Below are 20,394 nucleotides of genomic sequence, written 5' to 3' on the forward strand. Positions count from 1 at the left end.
ATATTGTATTGATGGAATCTACTGCTCCTGTGTTGCCTCCCTGACCCGCCACCAGTGACGCTTTTACATTATACAGTTCACTAAACAGCTGTAACAGTGCAGCCCACACACATATAGAGACAATATACACACATGGACACATCAACAGGCGTCACGGCTGCTGCCCGCTCTCCACCGTGGTGACGTCAGCGGGAGCACGTGGCTTTGTTATTGCAGGAAGTGAAGATGGCGGATCAGCCGCTGCTCGCCGTGTCTGCGCTCGGGTGGTCTATTTTCACCTGTATACTGCTGGTAAGCGACTTTTGAAGTTGTCTAGTCCGTTTCACCAAGTGTGCATTGATACACGAGTATTTTGAGGTGTTCCAGCAGGTGAAGCGGGTGCGTGGTAAAGGTATTACGTGTATCAACGTCAATACTGGGCTATGGGTTGAATTCAGCTAACATTAGCCATGACACAGTTTCAGGCTAGTGGCCAGTGTAGTTTATCATACGTTTATATACCTTACTAGTATAAGCAGGGGAGAGTGAAACACCACTACGTCGAGAATAGGAGGCCCGATATTGTTACTCTTTAAACAGAAAATGAACATCTCTGTTTAGATGTTTCTCGGTAACAGCGTCCAACTGTGCTGTGTCGTAGTTAGGTTTCACCCACAAGGTTTCAAAATGCGCGTTTACAAAAGTTACGGTCTCCCGGGTAACCACGTCAGTGCTGCTGATAAAGCAAATTCCACCACAGACGCTGCAAACATGTCACCTTCCCGTTCCCGCGAGTCATTATTTTTGGCTCACTTAATGACTTCACCGGTAACGTGACTTGAACTGAACGGCGTGAATTTGCTCAGCCAGGTAATCTGCCGCCCGGTTTAGCACTCATTATCTCAGCTGTCACTCAAGAGTCACGTGGCTAAATCAGAAAGCAGAATAGAAGAATGCTATTAAATTGCTCTGCTTCCCTAAACCACCACACTAGCAGCCCCTTCTATTTGAACACACATTTCAAATGCATCTTATTTAGATGCAAAGCCCGCGTCATTACCTGGCAAAACAGGCAGTCGGAGGCTTAAGGCTGCAGGCCTTTAATTGATCCTGTCTGTGAATGGCAGGCCTTGATCTAAAGGGACTAGTTTTAGCAGTGTCCTCACTTCTTACCGCTTGTGTGCCTTGAATACGTCCTTGTCATTTTGGAGACCCTTATTTGCTTCCTTGTCTAATGACTTTCCTGCCACTTACAATCTCTCTCTCTCTCTCTTTTTTTCTTTCTTTTTGCATTTTAAGCGGCAACACAATGCATCAGCAAATTCATGAATTAATTCAAAGTTGAAAACAAAAAGCTTTATTGCATAGTTGTCTATATTTGCTTCATAAAAAAAAGTTAACTTTGTGTTATTTCCTGTCAGTGCTTAACAATGTTAGTGAGTCTGCATTCGCTCATGTGGGGAGGAAGTATGATGTAATCAGATCACTTGTTCCCAAGCACCTTTGGTTTGAGTCATTCTTTTTGGCAATCAGCAATGGTTGAATAGACTAGAAATACAGCACAGCAACAGGGATCAATTTAAACTACACAAAGGTAGAATTTTTCGCAGGGTATTATATTTGATTGCATACTTTTTTTACAGTTCTTCCAACCCCTGTGTGACTATTTAATAATTCTCTCAATGTATTAATTCCTTCAAATTATTTTATTTACCCAATCTTTCTGCGATTACTTAGACACATATGAAATTGTACCGTTGAAAGCTTTAGTTAAAGAACTGATGGGTTTGCGATCTAATGGGTATTCGTATTCTACGAAAGTGATGCTGACAGTGTATCAAGTATTGTACATTGCTGTGGTCCTGGAAACTCAGAAGTATGGAGTTAGTAATCATCAGTATTTATCAAACCAGGACCGTGCACAAAAACAAATCTTAAAATTTTAAATTTTTTGATACCAGATTTAGCTATTATCAATTTCCGTCTGAAGTGCCTGGGCGGGTACACACACGACAATCACCAGACTGCGGCACAGTGTCAGAGCGGGTCGTCCTTCAATCAGATGTTAGGCGTTTCGATCCCCCGGCTCTGCTAGTCCATGTCGATGTGTCCTTGGGCAAGACACTTAACCCCCAAAGCTGCTACCGGCTGAGTGTGAGTGGGTAGATGGTCCTGATGGGCAGGTGTCACCGTGCATGGTTGCCCCTCCCATCAGTGGGTGAATGGGTGAACGACATGTAGCGTAAAAGCGCTTTACAAGTCCAAGTCCATTTACCATTGACTTGTACGTGAAGTCACTGGAAGGAGAAAAGTGACTCAAGTAAAGATGAAATTGTTATTATTCCTCATAACCGTTGTTTTAACTTGATTAATAAATGTTTTTTTTCCCTGTTCAGGTCATCCTGGCTTTCTGTTGGGTCTACATTCGGAAATTTCAAAGTCGGCAGGAGAGTGAGGTTGTTTCAACTATCACAGCAATATGTGCACTGGCCATTGCTTTGATAACTTCAGCACTTCTACCAGTGGATATATTCCTCGTCTCTTTCATGAAGTATCCCAACGGTACCTATAAGGTGAGTATCTGTTATGCTAACAGCGCCAGTAAAATCAATTTGAGGAATGGAGTTGTCCTGAGGCAGCTTTTAACTTTGCCGTGTAATTTTCTTAGAATTAGACAAAGTGGACGTTGTTTTAGTCCAATCTAAAAGCTGAATGCGTTTTCTGGGCTCATACATTTTTTTAATTTTTTTTTGCAAAGTCATTGCATTTGCTTCTATCTATTTGAAGATTTAGCAGAGTGTGTAATAGCATCTTAATTTGAACAGCAGGTAATTTCCTTGTTTCTGTGGGTTGTGAGCTGCTCTGTTTTTGTTGTACCACTTAGTCAAGATAGGCTGCACATGTTAGCTCATCCCTTATTCATTAATCAAACATGATATTTTGGTGATCTCTTGGTGATTATACTTTGTAATAAAAAAAAAAAACAAATAAGCAAAGAGGCATGAAAGCAAGTGGTGAAGAGAAAATGAAGAATAATACCACTTTTCTGATAGGAAAAGATCATATGAGCACATCTCATTGCAGTGAGAATCGGCTTCTGGAGAGAGTAAAATGCATGAAATGCAAGCAATGTCGGCCGTTTTCCCACACCTGTGCTATGCATGAATAAAAATAGATAAATACACCGTACCCCCCCATGCGTGTGTTAATTATCACACCATATTTTGTACTTGTTAATATTTTTTGTAATGATCTTTAATCTAATTGATGCCTGTTCTTATTTATTTGTATACTTGTGTCATTCTTTTTGCCGTTGAGCTTAATTTGAATTCTTCACCATGGACTTTTCCTTTGCTGACATCCAGGAATGGGCAGCAAACAATGAGACAAGAGGACAGATTGAAGACACTGTGCTGTATGGATATTACAGTAAGTGCATTATTTTAATACCTGTCTATGTGGGGGCACCTTAAAAAAATAAAATTCATATTTGTTGACAAAATAATAGCTAGAGGATTATTTACTGGCGAATTTAGAAGAAATGGATCTATTTCTCTGAATTAGCTCTTCTGTTTGGATATTTTCTCTGAAATTGACTGTTTTGCGATGAATGATTATAAGTGTGCTGCTTCATTCTCCTATGATATCAACCTTGGAAGCAATACGCAGAAACTTCCCGGGTATTGACGAATATTATTTTTAGCGTTTATTCGAGGGCAAACTATAACCTACACTGAAATAGATCAGGAATACTACTGGACTGAGGAGCAAGTAAGCAGCAGTCAATAGTGTTTTTCAAAAAGTGTGAATCACAGCAACCACCAGAGGTCCTTTAGCATGCAGTCATAGATGAGCGCAAGAATTATTAGGCTGATGGGTCCAGAGGTATGCGAGGTTAGCCATGGACAGATGGACAGAATCACACACACACACACACACACACACACACACACACACACACACACACACACACACACACACACACACACACACACACACACACACACACACACACACACACACACACACACACACACAACCAAACATAACCTCCTGCAAGTCGAGATAATGAACTACAACCTTTGAAACAATAGAAAGCCCTTTTCACAGCGTAATGGTAATGAAAAGACCGAGCAGCTTGTTTTCCATGATCATGCAACGTGTCACAGATATCAAACACTTACTGCGTTTCCTGGCAAAATTCCATTTCCTGTTGCATATTAAGTATGCTGAAAGTGTTTTCATTGGAGGTGACAGTAGATGGAGCACACATACAGTATTCCCATCTTCATACTACCGGGGAACACGAGGTGAATGGTTTTCATGACCTTCATATGAAGACATTTTAGTATCATTGATACTTTGGCCACTGTGTCTTAATGACGGGCAGTTTATGTTGTGCATTTCTTGTACACAGCCAAAGTCTTCCTTCTTCATGTGAAGGTGGAACAGGATAGAAAAATCCTGTGCTCACAGATCAAGTTCATGTTTACAATGGGGGAAAACAACTTGTATCCTTAAAGGCCACACACACACATGGGCTATCCACACAGGTGTTTTTTTATTTATAGTGATTGACATTTGTCTGGTGCTGCTCTTGGTTTCACATTACACCTTTACCATTTGTATTGGTTCATGAAATGTGGCCGCCTCATGTAATTGAAAGCATAGCTCAGCCCAACTTCAGCCTGAGCAGAAGTCCAATCAACCAGAATAAGTGAAAACACCTGTTGACGGAGCAGACATGCAGGCTTGTGGTAGCAGCAAAAGTGGAATTGATAACTGTAAAAGACGACTGCATTAGATTCACGTCAGGTACTTCTAGCAATGTGTACGCAGGCTCACTGTCGGGGCTTACTGAGCCATCGTTAAAGAAATGAGTTTCACCTGTGTTTCTGTTGCAGTTTGAATGTATAGAAGTTAACCTTTTGATATCGCCTTCTACGGGCAAGTAAGGAAATAGCTGCTGCTATGTTGACACTTGCGCCACCTACAGGTATCGAGTGTGACGGCTCCTTTTCGGTAGTTTTTATTACACGTTAAAGGATATAATAAATAAATGGGATGTGCCATTAATCCAGCTTGTGGCAGTAAAAAAAAAGAAGTTTGTTTTGAAGATTTTGAGAATTGATTACTCTGTTATTTAGAGATCGTTGATCTCAACAGGCCTTACCTGTTTAAATATGGGTTAGGTAAAAAGAAAATTAGGAATGCACCGATCCAACTTTTTAAGTCCTGATACCGATATCTTGGCTTTGGGTATCAGTCCAGTTCCAATCCACTATCAGTGTTTGATTACTAAGCTGTATGCGGAAGAGACTAGGACCATTCTTTTGTCTGTAAGGCAACATCAGGCTCGAATTAAACTTTGCTTTCCTACATTTGTAAAACAAAATATATCAAATGAATGCATAGATATACATTTATTGAGTTATTATTTATTAAAATAATGGTATCCATCGATCCAGCTGTTTGAGTATTAGACTGGTATCTGCTATCAGTATTGGTATTGGACATCTCTGAAAAAACATGAAAGTTTGCCTTTATTTTCTCTTTCAGGGATTCAGACTCAGGGTTTGTTTACAATCGTTGCGATCATTTCTAGGCTCGTGTTCCTCGCCCTATTCAACTTGGCAAAACAAAACGACAACAAACAAACAGAACCAAGAAATCTCGATTTCTATTTTTTTCCTTCAGAAGTCTAGCTACAGTGTTGCTTTCCAAGAACAACTCTTTACTGGCACTGGCAATTTGTTTTTGGCTTGAGGCAAACTGTGTCGTATCATTTTGTAGGTTTGTCAAGCGTTCAGTCAGGCATCTTTGGATTGTCCTGCATGACTCTCTAGCTACGAGCAGGTCCCGTCCCCATGGATCACTCCATAATTCCAGTATTTGAGTGTGGTTGCAAATCATGGGGACAGTATCTCGGCCGTTTTGGCTGATAAATTCCTAACCGAGAGCTAATAGTTCTACCGGAATTTCTTTATGATTGTCATATTAAAGGAAAGCATGAGTTTGTTGTCTTTGTCGGTGGCAAATTCAGTCATGCCAAAGACACTAAATCACACGTTTTCTAACAGATGCTGCCTTAAAGTGCCTGTCAGCAACACTGTTATGTACCGTCTGTTCAGAAATGCCAAATGCAAGGAAGACAAGCTGTCTCCCTGCCTAGACAGCCCAATCAAAGAAACCACTTCCCCTCGTATAATGACATCAGAAAATTGTCTTTCACAGACCATGAACACTTCACCTGAATCCAGCATTCACAAATATGATTTCCTACTCAAGATTAATTCTCCGTGTGACCATCCTTAGTTTAGATTAGACATCCCCTTTTAACAGAAACTTTCATAGAGACTTCCTAAATTAATAATCCTGTTGGCTTAGTCTTGGATGCGGGGCTGTTTCCCGCCAGTAGTTTAATTCATTTAACGGCCAAATTGCCTGGAAACCATGTTCGTGGTGCAACAGTTCAAGCTCAAGAAATGTGTCACACATGAACGGAAGAAGGTTAGGTAGTTGGTTTAGTAAAGAAGAACATTTGAGGGTGAATCTTAAATCACAATCTCTAGAATTGTTTAGAGTGGCTGCTGAAGTTGCTGTGCGTCGTGCAGCACTTCATTGCGGCACTCATGCCAAGTCCTTATTCCACATACATGCTTTGATTCTATATTGTGTGTTAAGTAGGCTTCATATTACGCACATAGTTTGTTAAGAACATTATATACATTTTGTTATCCAGTTTAAAAAAAAATCTTCCAAGACATTCCAAGAGTATGCATTGGAGGAGCTAGCAGAGGGATAGGAGAGAGGCTTGAAAGAGTTAGCTACCTGCCTCTAGCATGTATCTGTGTGATCACAGCTCTGGGAGTGTGTGTGCTGCAGAATCATCCGCCTGCCAATTTGTTGCGGTCCTGCAACCTTTGGCTGTCGATAAGGAGGGTTGAGTGCTTGTAGAACGGCCTAAAATACAAAAAATTGGAGCCTTCCAGATTTGATTGATCTCGTGCTTAGTTCCTCAAAGCATATATTGGGATTACAGTTATAGTGCATTTCAAATATTGTAAATGCATTCCGAGCTTAGGGATGCCAACTAACATGATAATATATTATAATATCACATATTGAGTGAAATTGTTACAGATTTAAATACATACTTTACATACTAAGTAAAATGGTGCACATTCATGATGCATGTGACGTTTGTGAAGATGCCATTTTGTCTTTGCTGAAGAAGATATGAAAATCTATTCTTCCCTTTAGTCTCTTTAAGCATCCTGCTGTTGTTGTTCATGTAGAACCAGGGACTCTCTCCTCTCCCCTCTCTGAGGGACATTGCTTTTTTATTTGCCAGTAGGTGGAGACCAAGCTCCACGTGTGTCTCCTTCCAAGTCTAACCTTTAAAGTTGGATTTTCTTTAAGGCCACATTTGACAGCGCTGTCACTGAATAACTGCAGGTTTGACATAGAGATCTCCTATTCCCTCCACTTAGACACACTTTCATTAAAGGTGACTGACTTGCATTCAGTGTTGATCACAGTTAATAAGTACAGTGAATTTAAGATTTCTCTGCATTATTTGGTTTGTTTGTGGAACCATTTGATGGCCTTGCATAGCTGTCATTTGGTGAATTTCTGTCAGTAGTTGGTTCAAATATGTGCATTTACCATTATAGTGGAGGTAATGATAATATGGCACAATTCCATTTTAATTTGAATGGCTTGTTACTTTTGTACCAGATTTGTATTCATTTTTAGAATCCACACAATTATACATAATGTGTAGGAGTGGATGATACTGTGGTATTTTCAGGTTGTTTTGCACCCTTTTGTTAATTAAACTGCATGTTTGTTTTATTTTTGAAGCACTATCAATTTCTGTGAAATCTCACAGTTGCTCAGACTCCCTTTCTTCTTGAAGGCTACGCTACATGTTACCAGTGATATCAGAAGTAGGTCAAGTAAATGCATTTCAGCTGTGTTACATCTCACACAGATACAGGCATGCATGTGTGAGCGCATGAGGGACAGTAAGTTGCATCAGAATGCGTTTTGAGAGTACCTGTGATGAAGAGATGACGTCTGTATCGCAACGCAGCTGCAATGCCACACAACTGGAAGTGAAAATGTGTTAGTGAAATGTTACTTTTCGACTGTAGAGAATGAACCCGGCGGTTGTTGATCCATTTTACACAGTGTGGTATCAGATACACTCCACCTTCGACTTCACAAAGGATGTACATGTTTGTAACTGAAACACCCGCTTCCTTTTAGAGCCCAAATAGCTTTTTGTGATCTTTGATGAACCCTAAGTTTGAAAGCCCAGCCTTTCAATTCCAGCCTCTGTCCATTTATACATTTCCTTGAACTGCTTAGTACTTCAAAGCAGTGATGTATAAGGCCCTTAAGCAACAGGACAAAATACCCCTGGGACCTTTTAAATAAGTCATTGGCTCGCTCTCTCTCTGCCTTTTTAATGCCATTTGTAGGGGAGAAGTTAGAGAGGATGCAATCCTCCTTGTAAATATTCTGCAAGTACTTTGTTTTTCTCTACGATTCTTGTCCACCCAGCCGACATGCGCTGACTGAATCTTGGAGGAGCATGGTAGTCTGGTGCTTCTTTTAAGAGCATTCTGGTAGCGCTGTTAGTGCAGTTAGCTGTGAGCCGCAGTCTCAGCCGTTGCCATGTTGAGAGGCAATAGAAATGCTCTAAATCTCGTATATAGCACCTTTTTAAACATGTCTTGGTCATTTTTGTAAGGTAATTACTTGTTAGTTATCGGCTTACAAATAAGCCAATACCAATATATCTGGAGTAAGCTAATATTGGCCGATAATGTTTGCTGTTGTGATGTACTGGTTAGGCTCTAATGTTCAATGTTATACCAGTGTGTCTGCCCACTTTGTCATCGTTGCTTTAATCCAGCCTAATACCTGTTAATCAATTCATTTAATACTTTCGTGCTAAAGCATTATCAAGCCTCCACCAAAGCTTTGTTGAGTGAGTGAACACCTCTAACTGTTACAGTACATCTGTTTTAACAAAGTAACTCATTGATGGACGTTTCTGGCAACTGATCTTTGAAAGGAAACTCCAATGAAGACGAGATCAATCTCTCAGGCTCTGAAGTTAATATCATTAAAAGCAGCTCTGGTACAACTCATCATAAACGTCCCCAGTAGTGCACAAGGACCCAATAAGAAGACAAGGTTGATGAAAACTCAATCTGAATGCAGCCAGTTTTCTTTTCTTATATGTATTCATTTCAACATTTCATGTTTTACTACTCACTAACATGTAAACTTGTGACTCGACAAAGTACAGTTTTTAAAAAATACCCACAAAATGTCCTCTGCACACTTTAGAAGAAATGGTTAGGTGTAAACATGTGCATGTTAGAAGTCATCTGTTTCCAAGGCAGGATTAAGAATCCTCTCTGCTCACCTGACAGTCCTCATTTTATTTAAAACGGGTTGAGGCGTGTTCGTGTATTTAAGTGCGGATGTAAGCTGTGATGTTCAACACTGAGAGGTCTCTGCAAATCCCACACAAACATGTCTTTAACTCACAAGTGTAATCGTCAACCACCTCTTTTACTTTGATATCAGGCTGCTACTGCCAGTTAGCATGGTGCAGCATGAAACAATAAGCAACATGTTGGTTGTGAAATAATGTTTAGTGCACACTGGTCTTCTAGCTCAGGAACCGAGATTAAGATGTTGTTCCTATGATGAAGTTCTTCTGTATCAGCTCACGCTTCATATCCTTCAAGGCTCGTCTTTTAAAATCGATGGTCCCCACTTCCTGCAACAATGCACGAGGAGCCCTGTGGAGTCCATTTTTCCTTTCGTGGGTATACGGGGGCTTCTCTTCAACCAAACAAAATGAGCTGTGGAGTGAAACAAAATCATAGAATATGGAACAGGATGTTTCATTTTGTGACATTGTCACAAGCAGATGGCAACAAACTAGAGTAACATGCGGCTGGACGCGAGAGATGAGCTCTAGGTTTCCACATAGAAGTCTGGAGTTTGGTTCACCACTTGCTGCCATCTTACAAGTAATGTTTGGAGTCAATTAATGTTAAAAAAATGTTTGTTTCAAGAGTCTGTTGGCCAGATAATGCAAGCTTCCTTTCTTCTGCAGAGATTTATTAAACCTACTGCATGTGTTCTTACTGTTATACATGACTTTGCCATGACGTAGGTTAAATAGTAGAAAAAACTAATCTAGAAATAGGATTGACCATGTTTGTTTTTGCGCTCTGTCAAGTACTTTGAGTCTGATATTAAAATACTAATAATTTAATTTTGCAAACTCATACATACGCATGTTGATCTGGCCCTGCTCTTTCTTGGTTGTATACAGAGTTTAAACATATTTAAAAGCAGCAATTACAGAGCGCCTTGGTAGCCAATACACGGCGCGTGCCACGCAACTGCAAAGTTGCTGGTTCCAGTCCAGCTGTGGGACCTTCCTCCAGTCTGCCTCTACACTGTGCTCTGCCCAATGAAAGCAAAATAAAGCCCCAAAAAACTGCGTTAAGTGGCTTTAACAATGACTCCAACACATACTCGCAGCAATGAGCCTTGATAATCCATCATCGTATCAAGTTCCTTTGTCTTAAATGTTAGCAAACGTGCGTTTACTCACTCATCCAACAAAAACGGAGCAACACAGGCATCACATTTGAATTCTGTCATATTTTAATACTTCATATTCACTCATGTTTTATCCCATGTTCGCCCCCCCCCCCCCCCCCAAAAGAAATATAGCCTTCCCTGATTTTGACTGAAAATGAGAGTGCTAGCTCAGCGTGTCGTAGCTTTCAGCAAGTGTCTGTACAGACATATATTTTCATCAGTCTCTGGAGTCCTTTTTGTTAGAGTCGGTGTTTCTGTGTGAAATCTCCCCTGGCATTTAATTTCCCCCCCAAAAAAAATGTAATAGATTTTGCCTGTCTGCCAGGGACATGAGTCCAGGTGCTAATGTCTCTGTGGAGAGCCACAGTAAGGTGAGGACACAGCTCTAATGCTTCTCATTAGGAGTGAAACTACTGCTCTGATTGAGAGTTTGTAATAGTTATAATTGTTGTAAACTGCCACAAATGATTATTAAAATATAATAAGCTATTGACTACTGCCTGTGTGGATGTCCTTGCATTATTTCCCCAGCTGGCACTCCATCGGTAGATGGAAGCTTTTATGGCCACCTCTCCAAAAAACTTTAAAAATGTTTTCTTTAATTTGTTTTTTGCTTCCCCTTACGAGTAAATTGGGGTCCATGCTATATTTGAACACAAGAGCTATATAAAGTGTGACGGGAGGACGATCAATTATTTATCCTGTGCTCTCTGTCAGGGGATAAATGTGCTAAACTTCTATCCCTAGTCAGACCTTCTTCCCAGTACAAGATCTGCTCCGAGAGTAATGGATGATGCGTGGTAAAGCAGTATGACCTATTCTCTCACTATGTTAATATTCATGGTGTTATGATTAATATCACCCAATGCTTTAACCCACGAGCACATTTCCAGCGGCGGCATACTGTGCGTGGCTTGCATTTTATTGGCTCCTGGCGTCATCCTAAACTCTGCGTTCCCGGCTGTAAATGAGTGTAAATGGATACGTTAGTGGAGCAATGAGCATGTGCTTATTGAAAGTAATGCCTTGTCACAATCACAGCTGGCAAAAAGCAAGCCGCTATTCCGATGACATTTGTCTGCAGGAGAGAGAAGATTTTGGGAAATATAGTCCAACTCACAGGGGGGGGTGGGCGTTGATATGGAGCGGTTGTTTGTACATTGCAGTTGAAGTGTGGTACGGATGTTATGGATTAAATCTTTATCAAGACCAATATTCAGTTTACAATTGTTGTGTAGTTTATCACGCTTTAATGGCACGTATTCAGTTGTTGTGTCTTCGGCGTAGTCCTGAATCTCTTTATACAATAACGGTTCTATGTTTTGATTGTGTTTTAATTCTAATTCTTAATGACTTTAAGGCCAGACGTATAAATTACAAAGCACCATCGTCATACCAAACCTGTACTCAACATGTCGGAAAAACATGTGATGAGTTGTTTTTCTCTGTGCACGTTTGTTTTTAAAATTTGGCATCCCATTGTGACGTGCACTGATGATTCACATTATCACCTAAAGGAGGCGTTGGGCTGTGCCGGCCATGTTGTGGAGCACATCTCTGTGACTTGCTTCTCTTTGGGTTATTTTGGGATCATCTGGGCCGTCTTCACCAACATCCATTTGCTGCAGAGAGAAAAGCCCCCCAGCTTGAAATAGCATATCTCTATTTAAGTGTTTTTGCCTCACCTCCGCTCTATGAATTTCTAATGCATTTTGGTCTCTTGTCTATAAAAAAAAAAAAAAAAAAAGCATCTTGTACAGAAGGAAGCAAACAAACAAACATAGGCTTGGATGAGAGAAAAGCGAGCTCTTTCACTACAGACGGGTGTATTGCGTCCAACGGTCCACATTGAAGTGGGACTGATGAGTACCGGCTTTGTGAGTGTTGCCCAAAGCAATAGTAAACACACCAGTGATGCTGAGTGAAGGATAATATGTTGAAATACAAATGCCTATTTGAATCAGCTGCTCAGTGCTCCGGATTACAATCAGAAAAGAAGCAGCAACATTTTTCATTTACTGAAAACACTCCCAGTAGTATTATTAACCGGCTTTTACAGATGGCACATAAACCACAAAACACTGCTGTTAATGAAGTGGCTTGCAATTGTAATCCGTTGTAGTTGTGTGGCTTTGATCCACCTTTTGTCCCAAGATGAAGTGAACCTGGGAAGTCTTGTCAAACATTATCAGACACCATTTTTAAACTATAAGCCTATAAAGCACCATTAATAATGCTGGTGGGCTGGATAAACTTATACACAACACAAATGAATGCATGTCACTAAAAATAGGCAGGAGGCATAAGTATCATAATTAGTCATTTTTGCTTTGATATGAACATCTTAAGTATTACCTCCTCAATCAAATACAGAGCTGATTTTATTTCTTTTATTTCAGACTTATAGAACTTTAGAGTTATAGAACTTATAGGGCTATACGATGCCTGGCTTAACACACCAATTCAGTCACCTTTGAATTCCTACATACAGCTCTGAAAGGTGATGGACCTCTCATGAAAAACCCATCTTTGTTCCAAACACGTCATTGCTAAAGATTTATAATGCCCAAACATTCGCTGTACATTTCTTCTATGGTAAACTAGCTCTGATGGAAGCTTGCCCCGAGCTTCCTCAGGGATCATTTCTTTGGGGTTGGAGGTTTGGAAGAAGCCATTAGCTCCCCCGATTTATGCCCCTGGCCTGGTTTGCCCCCGGTCCCTCGCAAAAACTTTTACAGGTTTGTAGGTGAGACCAAATGAAGGCAGCATTTCCAAGATGGGTTTGGTCCGAGCAAGGCGCTGGAAGTAAGGGGTATACAGTGGGGGAGGGGCCATTGGCCCTTGCGCTCTGGTGGTTTATATTAGTTGTTGTGATTTGTCAACACCTTTTTTTTTTTTTTTCTTTTTCTTTTTTTTCTTTAACCACCACCTGGTTTCTACTTTTATTTTCAGCTATGAGAATCTTAGACGCACGTAGCAGAAGCACCATATCTGTTGTTTTCCTTATTAAGTAGCAGGATATGTCTTCATACAATTTTGATCATTATGAAGGTATATGATTGTTGTAAAAAATGCATTTTTACTTATATTGTTAATTCATTCATATTACACACATGTCCGACAAACAACCGTTGGTGCTCCGCAGTGTTTCGGCCTGAGACAAGTATATCCGGAACAGATATAATATGACCGTTTGAAGGGAGAGAGACGATGACTAATGTGATGTGCACCATTACAAACATTTATTTATGGATGACTGAATGTAAGTTACTTATTGTTTCACTGTTGTATCAATGTTTCTTGAACAATTAATAAGTGATTTCTGGCCTAGATATATCTCATTTTTTAAGGAACGGGGTCGTATTGTTCCTTGGCTTTCTACTCTCACTGCTGAATGATGTTTTTAAATGTTCACAACTGCTGTTAGAATAAATAAATGAAATGATTTATCTGACTGAAAGGGGGAATTAAAGCACATTCTTTGACTAATTCTTTGATTTCATTTCTTCGTTTGTGTCCATACAGCACTTTACTCCATCATCCTGTTCTGTGTCTTCCTGTGGATCCCCTTTGTTTATTTCTACTATGAGGAGAAGGATGACGACAACGTGAACAGATGCTCGGTAAGAATGCACTCTTCTTCGTCTTCACATGGAGTTCAAATTTTATTCCGATGATTCATGTGCGGCCGACCAATTTGTTAATGCAAAATGTCTTGAGGTCACTTCAGTTGAACTTCCCAGCCAGCTTAAGGCAACACGAACACATGTGATTGCACCCAGTTTAACATTCTACATGACGGACAATGAAAGCAAATGTTTTTATTTACCCAAATCTTTAAACACTGCACGAACCTTCACAATACACTCGTGTCAAATCAGATTTTATCAGCGCGGTGCGTGACGGATTATGTTTATTCAGTCATTTTGTTGTAATACCTGATGTTTGTGTTTTTGTATTTGGTGCCCAGCTACTGAAGAAAACACATATTTTTATAGATGAAATGACAAACATGAATGTAAAATCTGTCTGTCTAGTAAATTGTAATCTTCTTGACTGTTCAGAAGGGAAATAAAAAGTCTTAATAATACTTATTTTTAATAATAGTACCTGACTGATTTGTCAAGCCCTATTATCCCCTTAGTTTCATTTTTCTTATGCAAATATGAATTTGGAGTCCTAAGTCAAAATCAACGTACAAAAGTACAATATTTAACCGGTAGTGAAGGATACTGTGTCGATTGTTTGACCACTTGCGGTGCTGCAGAATAAGTTCTGTATTCTTGTGTTTGCTGGTTGAATGAGGAAATGTAGTCAGCATGTTTTTAAGGCCATGAAGATACAGACAATAAACTTGTAATGTGTTTGTGTTTCCAATAAAAGCCTCAATAAGCTACTCAAGCTTAAAAAATCTAAGGAAAAAAAAGAAAAACAATGAATTTCTATTGAAATGATATATTGTGGCACTAAAAGGAGTCCCATTGTCAGACTTTTCCCACCACTGCATTCACACTGTACATTATAGGCCGCACATTGTCACCTGAAATTTGACAAATTGACATCCCTATCTTTTAAAAGTCTTTTTAGTGAGCGACGTACCAAACACCAGCGAACACATAGTGCCTTTTCTCCTTTCCGTGTGTCAGTTTTGAGCTGACAGAGGCACTTTCTCCAACAGACAGGGAGGTCTTTTGTATCGTTACTTTAAAAGCACCTTGAATAGCGGAGGGACTGACGTGTTATCTCTGCCGGGTCAACCTGCATCCACACCGGCTCTGTGTAGCTCTCACTCACTGTAGTCCTTAGCTGAATGCCGTATGACCCCCCCCCCCCCCTTTCCCTCACCAATAATGAACAATCATTGTTCCCTTCATGGCCGTGATTGACCAGTTTTCCTTTTTTTCCTTTTTATTACAGCAAGTGAAGAACGCTCTGAAGTACACAGTAGGATTTGCCATTGTCTGCGTAGCGCTCCTTTTAATTGGGTAAGTTGGAGACACGGATGGCTTCTTCTGCTTCAGTACACTGTTGGTGGGAAGGGTTGGTGTGGAGGTGTCATTGTGTTCACTTAATGAGAGGAGGAGCCTTTCAAGCAGCAGCAGCAGGACCATTCAGGAGGAAACTCTAGACCTCTATCTACATATAGGTTGTATTCTTGTCTATCTGATTCTGAACTACATTATTTTGCATTTTCTCTATATACAAAGCACATGCGGAGGGAATATAATACTTTTGTTTTTTTTTAACATTGTACCTGCAAATCTATATTGAAGCACATTCTCAGCCATGTCCCATTTATCTGCTTTTTTTTTAATACTGGTTGTGCACCTCAGCATGCCTGGAGTTCAGCCTCTACGATGCATTGTGCTCTCTCGACCATTAAATGGTGCATCGGAGGAAGGCTCACCTGCTTTGGGAAAATAAAGGACACATGCCTATAGGTTCTAACGGCCTAACGTTTGGTTGCTAGGACTTTGTTTTTTTGTTGACAGAAGCAATTTAACCCCTCTTCTACCTCATGAACTGGAACTATTGCGGCTTTGTTCTGGCAACACAATAGCTTTTATCCTGTCCTGCTTTTCTGATGCTGAGAGACATAATGGTTGTGTTCAGTGACTGTTGACTCAGTGGGTCTTTTCTTCATGTCTTTTATTTGTTGTCTTTGTACCTTGCAGGTGTTAAGCTCCTTAAATTGCCCCCGATCTTTCTCTGCTACCGTTTATTTTTGCTATTACAATTAACATATCTTCGTCTAATATTCAACCTTTAAGGCTTTAAGTTAATCTGAAGACTATCGATCAATGCTTTTAAGACGTCTTGACGGTAGCCCCTTACTCTTCAAAGAAAATTCATTCATTTTTATTTGAAACCTCGTCAACACAAGTTGAGCTCTGTCAGAGGACCAGAGTATGGCGCTATTTTGAAACTCTGTTTATGATATTGTGTCATTTAGGCACAAGCATGAATACCTCTAAATAGTTTTTCTCATTGTAAGAAACACCTAGAGTTTGAGAAAGTTACTCCTTCTGACAGCAGACACTAAAATGAGAAATGGCACCTAACATGACCAAAAGGAAACGCATTGATAGGAAAGAGATGAAGTGTGGAGCCCTGAGGGCATCCACATGGTGGAGGGGCAGATGAGGCCTTTGCAGACCTGGATTTTTTTTTGCATGTTAGGCAAAGGGAAGTCTTTGAGATGCTGATCTAATGCCTTTTCCCTCCCCTGGTGAACGTTGTTTATCTATTTTACTGTTTTGCCAGTTTTTTTTTAACTTACTAAAAGTATCCGAGCAAGATTCCCAGAGCTGCATATTTCTCTGCTGTCTGTCGAGAAGGATTAATGGACTGGAAACTATTTCATGATTAATGGAATCAAAGTCTGCACTGAAGCATCAATACTGTTGATCCTTCCCCCATTTAGCTTGCATACATATAAATGTTAGTCTTAAGAAGTGCTGCTTTAAAAGTGTTGACAAAAATATGTTCCCACAACATCAAAGAGCTGTTCAGATACAATTTATATATATATGTGTGTGTATATATATATATATATATATATATATATATATATATATATATGTATATATAAATATATAGAACTTATGATTGAAAGGAAATTCTGTAGGTCTGTCTATGTGATTGGTGGGTCTAAGTGGCTAATTAGGATTATTGATTAATGTAATTAGGAGCTAACAGGATGTGAGGGAACGTATTACAATAAACAAAACACTAGCTCATCTACCTCTTCAAGGAAATTGGTCTAAAGGTTCAAGCTACCAAAACGTTTGAGCACAGCAGTGCTGATCGGATCTGTCGAGGTTAATAGAGCTAAATCTAGAAGGCTATACAACTTTAGCTTTTTTTCAGTTTAGTTTTGTTCCATTACAAATAAATTGATAAGGATAGGAGGGCATGTAGCGTTTAGAAGTCTGTCCATTGACATGAAGAGAAATGAATCCATTTTTAAAGGGGTGGTGGAAAAGCAGAACGTCAATAAAACAGTTTGCAAGATCCTTTTTATATGATTTGTGTGCCCTTTGTTTGCTGTAAACACATTTAAACAGGAAATGTATAGTTGTATCCAGCAGCGATTATTTTTTATTTGATATATGAGAATGAATATTAAATTAATTCATTCGATTTTATTCAAGTCCCTTTTTTCATTTACCATTTATTTTGCGTAATAACAAAAGAGAATTCTAACATCAGAAGAAAACGACCGTTTCGAGGAGCGAGGTGCAGGTCCAATAGTGCAGCATGCAGATAAGAAAGAAAACAGACATTCACCTCCACAGTCAGACGTGTCGTTGCTGGAGCAGAGGCCGTTCTGTGAATTCTGTCTGAGCATTACGTTATACAGGACATAAAAGGCCTGTGCAGTGGGATAGAGATGTTCAACTAGAAGTGTATTGAAATAAGCTGCATTGTCACTGTTTTCCAACAGAACTAGCTGCGGTGTATCTTTCTGAAAGTATTTCTCTGGCTCTCTCAGCAACAGCAGTGACACTGGTATATGTTCATCTGTTGTGGAATGATTATAAAAAGCATGGACAGTGATTCTTTAATATTTTCTCTCTGTGTTTGAAATCTGTGTGTGGCTCGTAGTGAAAATCCACCAGTACTGCCAGTACGAGGACTAAACTGAAGCACATATCGTGTGCTGTGTGTCGAAGTAACCGAATGCATTTCACCTTTCTTCTGCTGAATTATCGTTTCATTGCTTTCAGAGCCTTCGTTCCACTCGAGCCTCCACCTGGTCAGAATTCCACCCAGTGGGAGAAAGTACAATACCTTTTTGAAGAGCTTGGAAGTAGTCGTAAGTACCGCCTCTTTAGAAAATGCTGGAGTCGTACTTTCATAGTTGTTGTTACCATGACTTCACTTTCATTGCTCCTATCCATTCTTTATACTATATATTTTCTGCTTCTTTCTGTTATGTTCTTTCTATTATGCGACTACCATCCAGCTACATTTATTGGTGTTGAGTCTAAAAGTTTTAAACATTTTAGATGGGGTTCAATTGCAGACGAAACAAAAAAGATACAAGTTTTCTTAAAAAGATGACCGGTTTGCACAATTTTAAATCTTAAAAACTAAAACATGACACTCATCCGTAAGTCCTTATGACGCCTACTTTAAAAGTAGAGAGGATGGTAGATTTTGACATGCGGTTCTCCATTTTTTAGTTCTTATAGAAGACCAGGTAATGGAGGTTAGCATGTTTTAAAATTAATGCAATGCTCATTAGGGTCAGATGAGAGGTAAGTACTTTAAATGGAGATAGATTACTTTAAGCTATGAAACCTAGGTGCTGAATGATGAGTGGGGCAGATTTAACAGCTTTTAGGCACAAAGGAACGAGCAGTAATGCATCACAGTTGATGATGTCCAAATTACGGTAATCGGCGAATACTTATTTTGATTGTGTGGTGATTTTCGTTTCACTAATAACTTTGGAAAAGGACGGTTAAGGTAAAATATATTTCCTTTAGGCACATCTGTTCAGATATAGTGTGTCTTGATTGCACCAACATGCAGATCACAGAGTCACTTGTTCTATCCATGTAACTACATGTAACATAATAGAACAGCTCATGCCTTTATTGATTAATCACCACAAAAACTATTCATGTTGATTTGTATAGGTTTCAGCCAAACATGGCATTCCCAGATGTTACCGTCCATTTGCTGTGGATTAACTTTCCAGCGAGCCCTCACTGAATGACTCAATAACTACCAATACGTGTGCCTTCATAGCCTCAATGTCAATGTGCAATAAGAAATTCAATTCACCAGTTATAATACTCCAGTAATGATGGAGAAACCTTCCATGAGCATCTTCACTTGTTGAACGGAGCCTTGCCAAATGTGGACTCCTAACAGTCCTCTGGCCTTTTGCCATCCGGGGATCAAGGAGGAAGTTGAACCATCTGCCTCTCTTCACAATAACGGACCCCTACACGCTCTCCCTAACCTTCCTCCCTTGGCACGGTGGGAAATAGCTCGGCTGCTGAGGAGGAAATGTGAGGATCATCCCTTTTCTAATTCCTCATCCCTTCTCTCTCCAGATGGGAGGTTAATTAAGTAAAGGAAATGCACTTTTGCCACATAACCCTGCCGACTGTTCATTAAGGCCCCTTGCATTTTTAATGGGTCCAGCATTACATATGTTACAATGATGCTCAAATGTACTCCGGATCAGAAGCTATTACTGTTGCTAGTCAAGACCAGACAGTGCGATCTTGTATTTTTGGCCATGCCTCAAGGTGCGGTAGAGTGGGTGGGAGTCTAACTGTAACATGGAAGAGCACTGTCTCTGTTCATTATCAGTGAGAAAAGAACAAATAAAGTTGTGTATGAGCACATCTGAACCGTATCAATCAGATTGTATTGCAATGTTAGCCTGGAGTTATTCTATGTTTGTGAACTGTTTCTAGAAGTGGTGAGATGTTTCTTAAATCTGTCCCTCACTCTCAGGGCTCTGCTGATATTATAAATACATAAACAATTAATGAATAGACGAAGAAAATATTTTTTGTATTATCTTTTGTTTTCTCTGACCTGCCTCCAGAACATCTTCTTCAATTCTAAAATGGAAGCTACTGTGAAGTGACATTTAGTATTTTTTAAAGTTAAAGTCTTTTTTTATTTAATCAAACCACTTTGTACGTACACAATACATAGTCCAAAGTCTGTGTTGCGTCCATGGTTTTAAAATAGCACTTGTAAGAACAGAGGCCATTACTTTTTTCCAAATGCATTTGAGGC

The 20,394-nt window shown here is 39.7% G+C and overlaps 1 protein-coding gene across 1 annotated transcript in view; it reads left to right on the forward strand.

Annotated features, from left to right (window-relative positions):
• The first annotated feature begins 213 nt into the window (after positions 1 to 213).
• The window catches only part of lmbrd1 (LMBR1 domain containing 1), a 48,981-nt gene continuing 28,800 nt past the window's right edge, over positions 214 to 20,394 (forward strand). The window contains exons 1-6 of the mRNA XM_079168992.1: positions 214 to 291; positions 2,376 to 2,552; positions 3,345 to 3,408; positions 14,149 to 14,246; positions 15,541 to 15,608; positions 18,354 to 18,442. Coding sequence (XP_079025118.1) covers positions 226 to 291; positions 2,376 to 2,552; positions 3,345 to 3,408; positions 14,149 to 14,246; positions 15,541 to 15,608; positions 18,354 to 18,442 — 562 coding nt within the window. The 5' untranslated portion in view covers positions 214 to 225. The remainder of the gene's footprint in view (positions 292 to 2,375; positions 2,553 to 3,344; positions 3,409 to 14,148; positions 14,247 to 15,540; positions 15,609 to 18,353; positions 18,443 to 20,394) is intronic.

Source organism: Pholis gunnellus (assembly GCF_910591455.1).
Source record: "Pholis gunnellus genome assembly, chromosome: 11".
In the NCBI taxonomy this organism is placed as follows: Eukaryota; Metazoa; Chordata; class Actinopteri; order Perciformes; family Pholidae; genus Pholis; species Pholis gunnellus.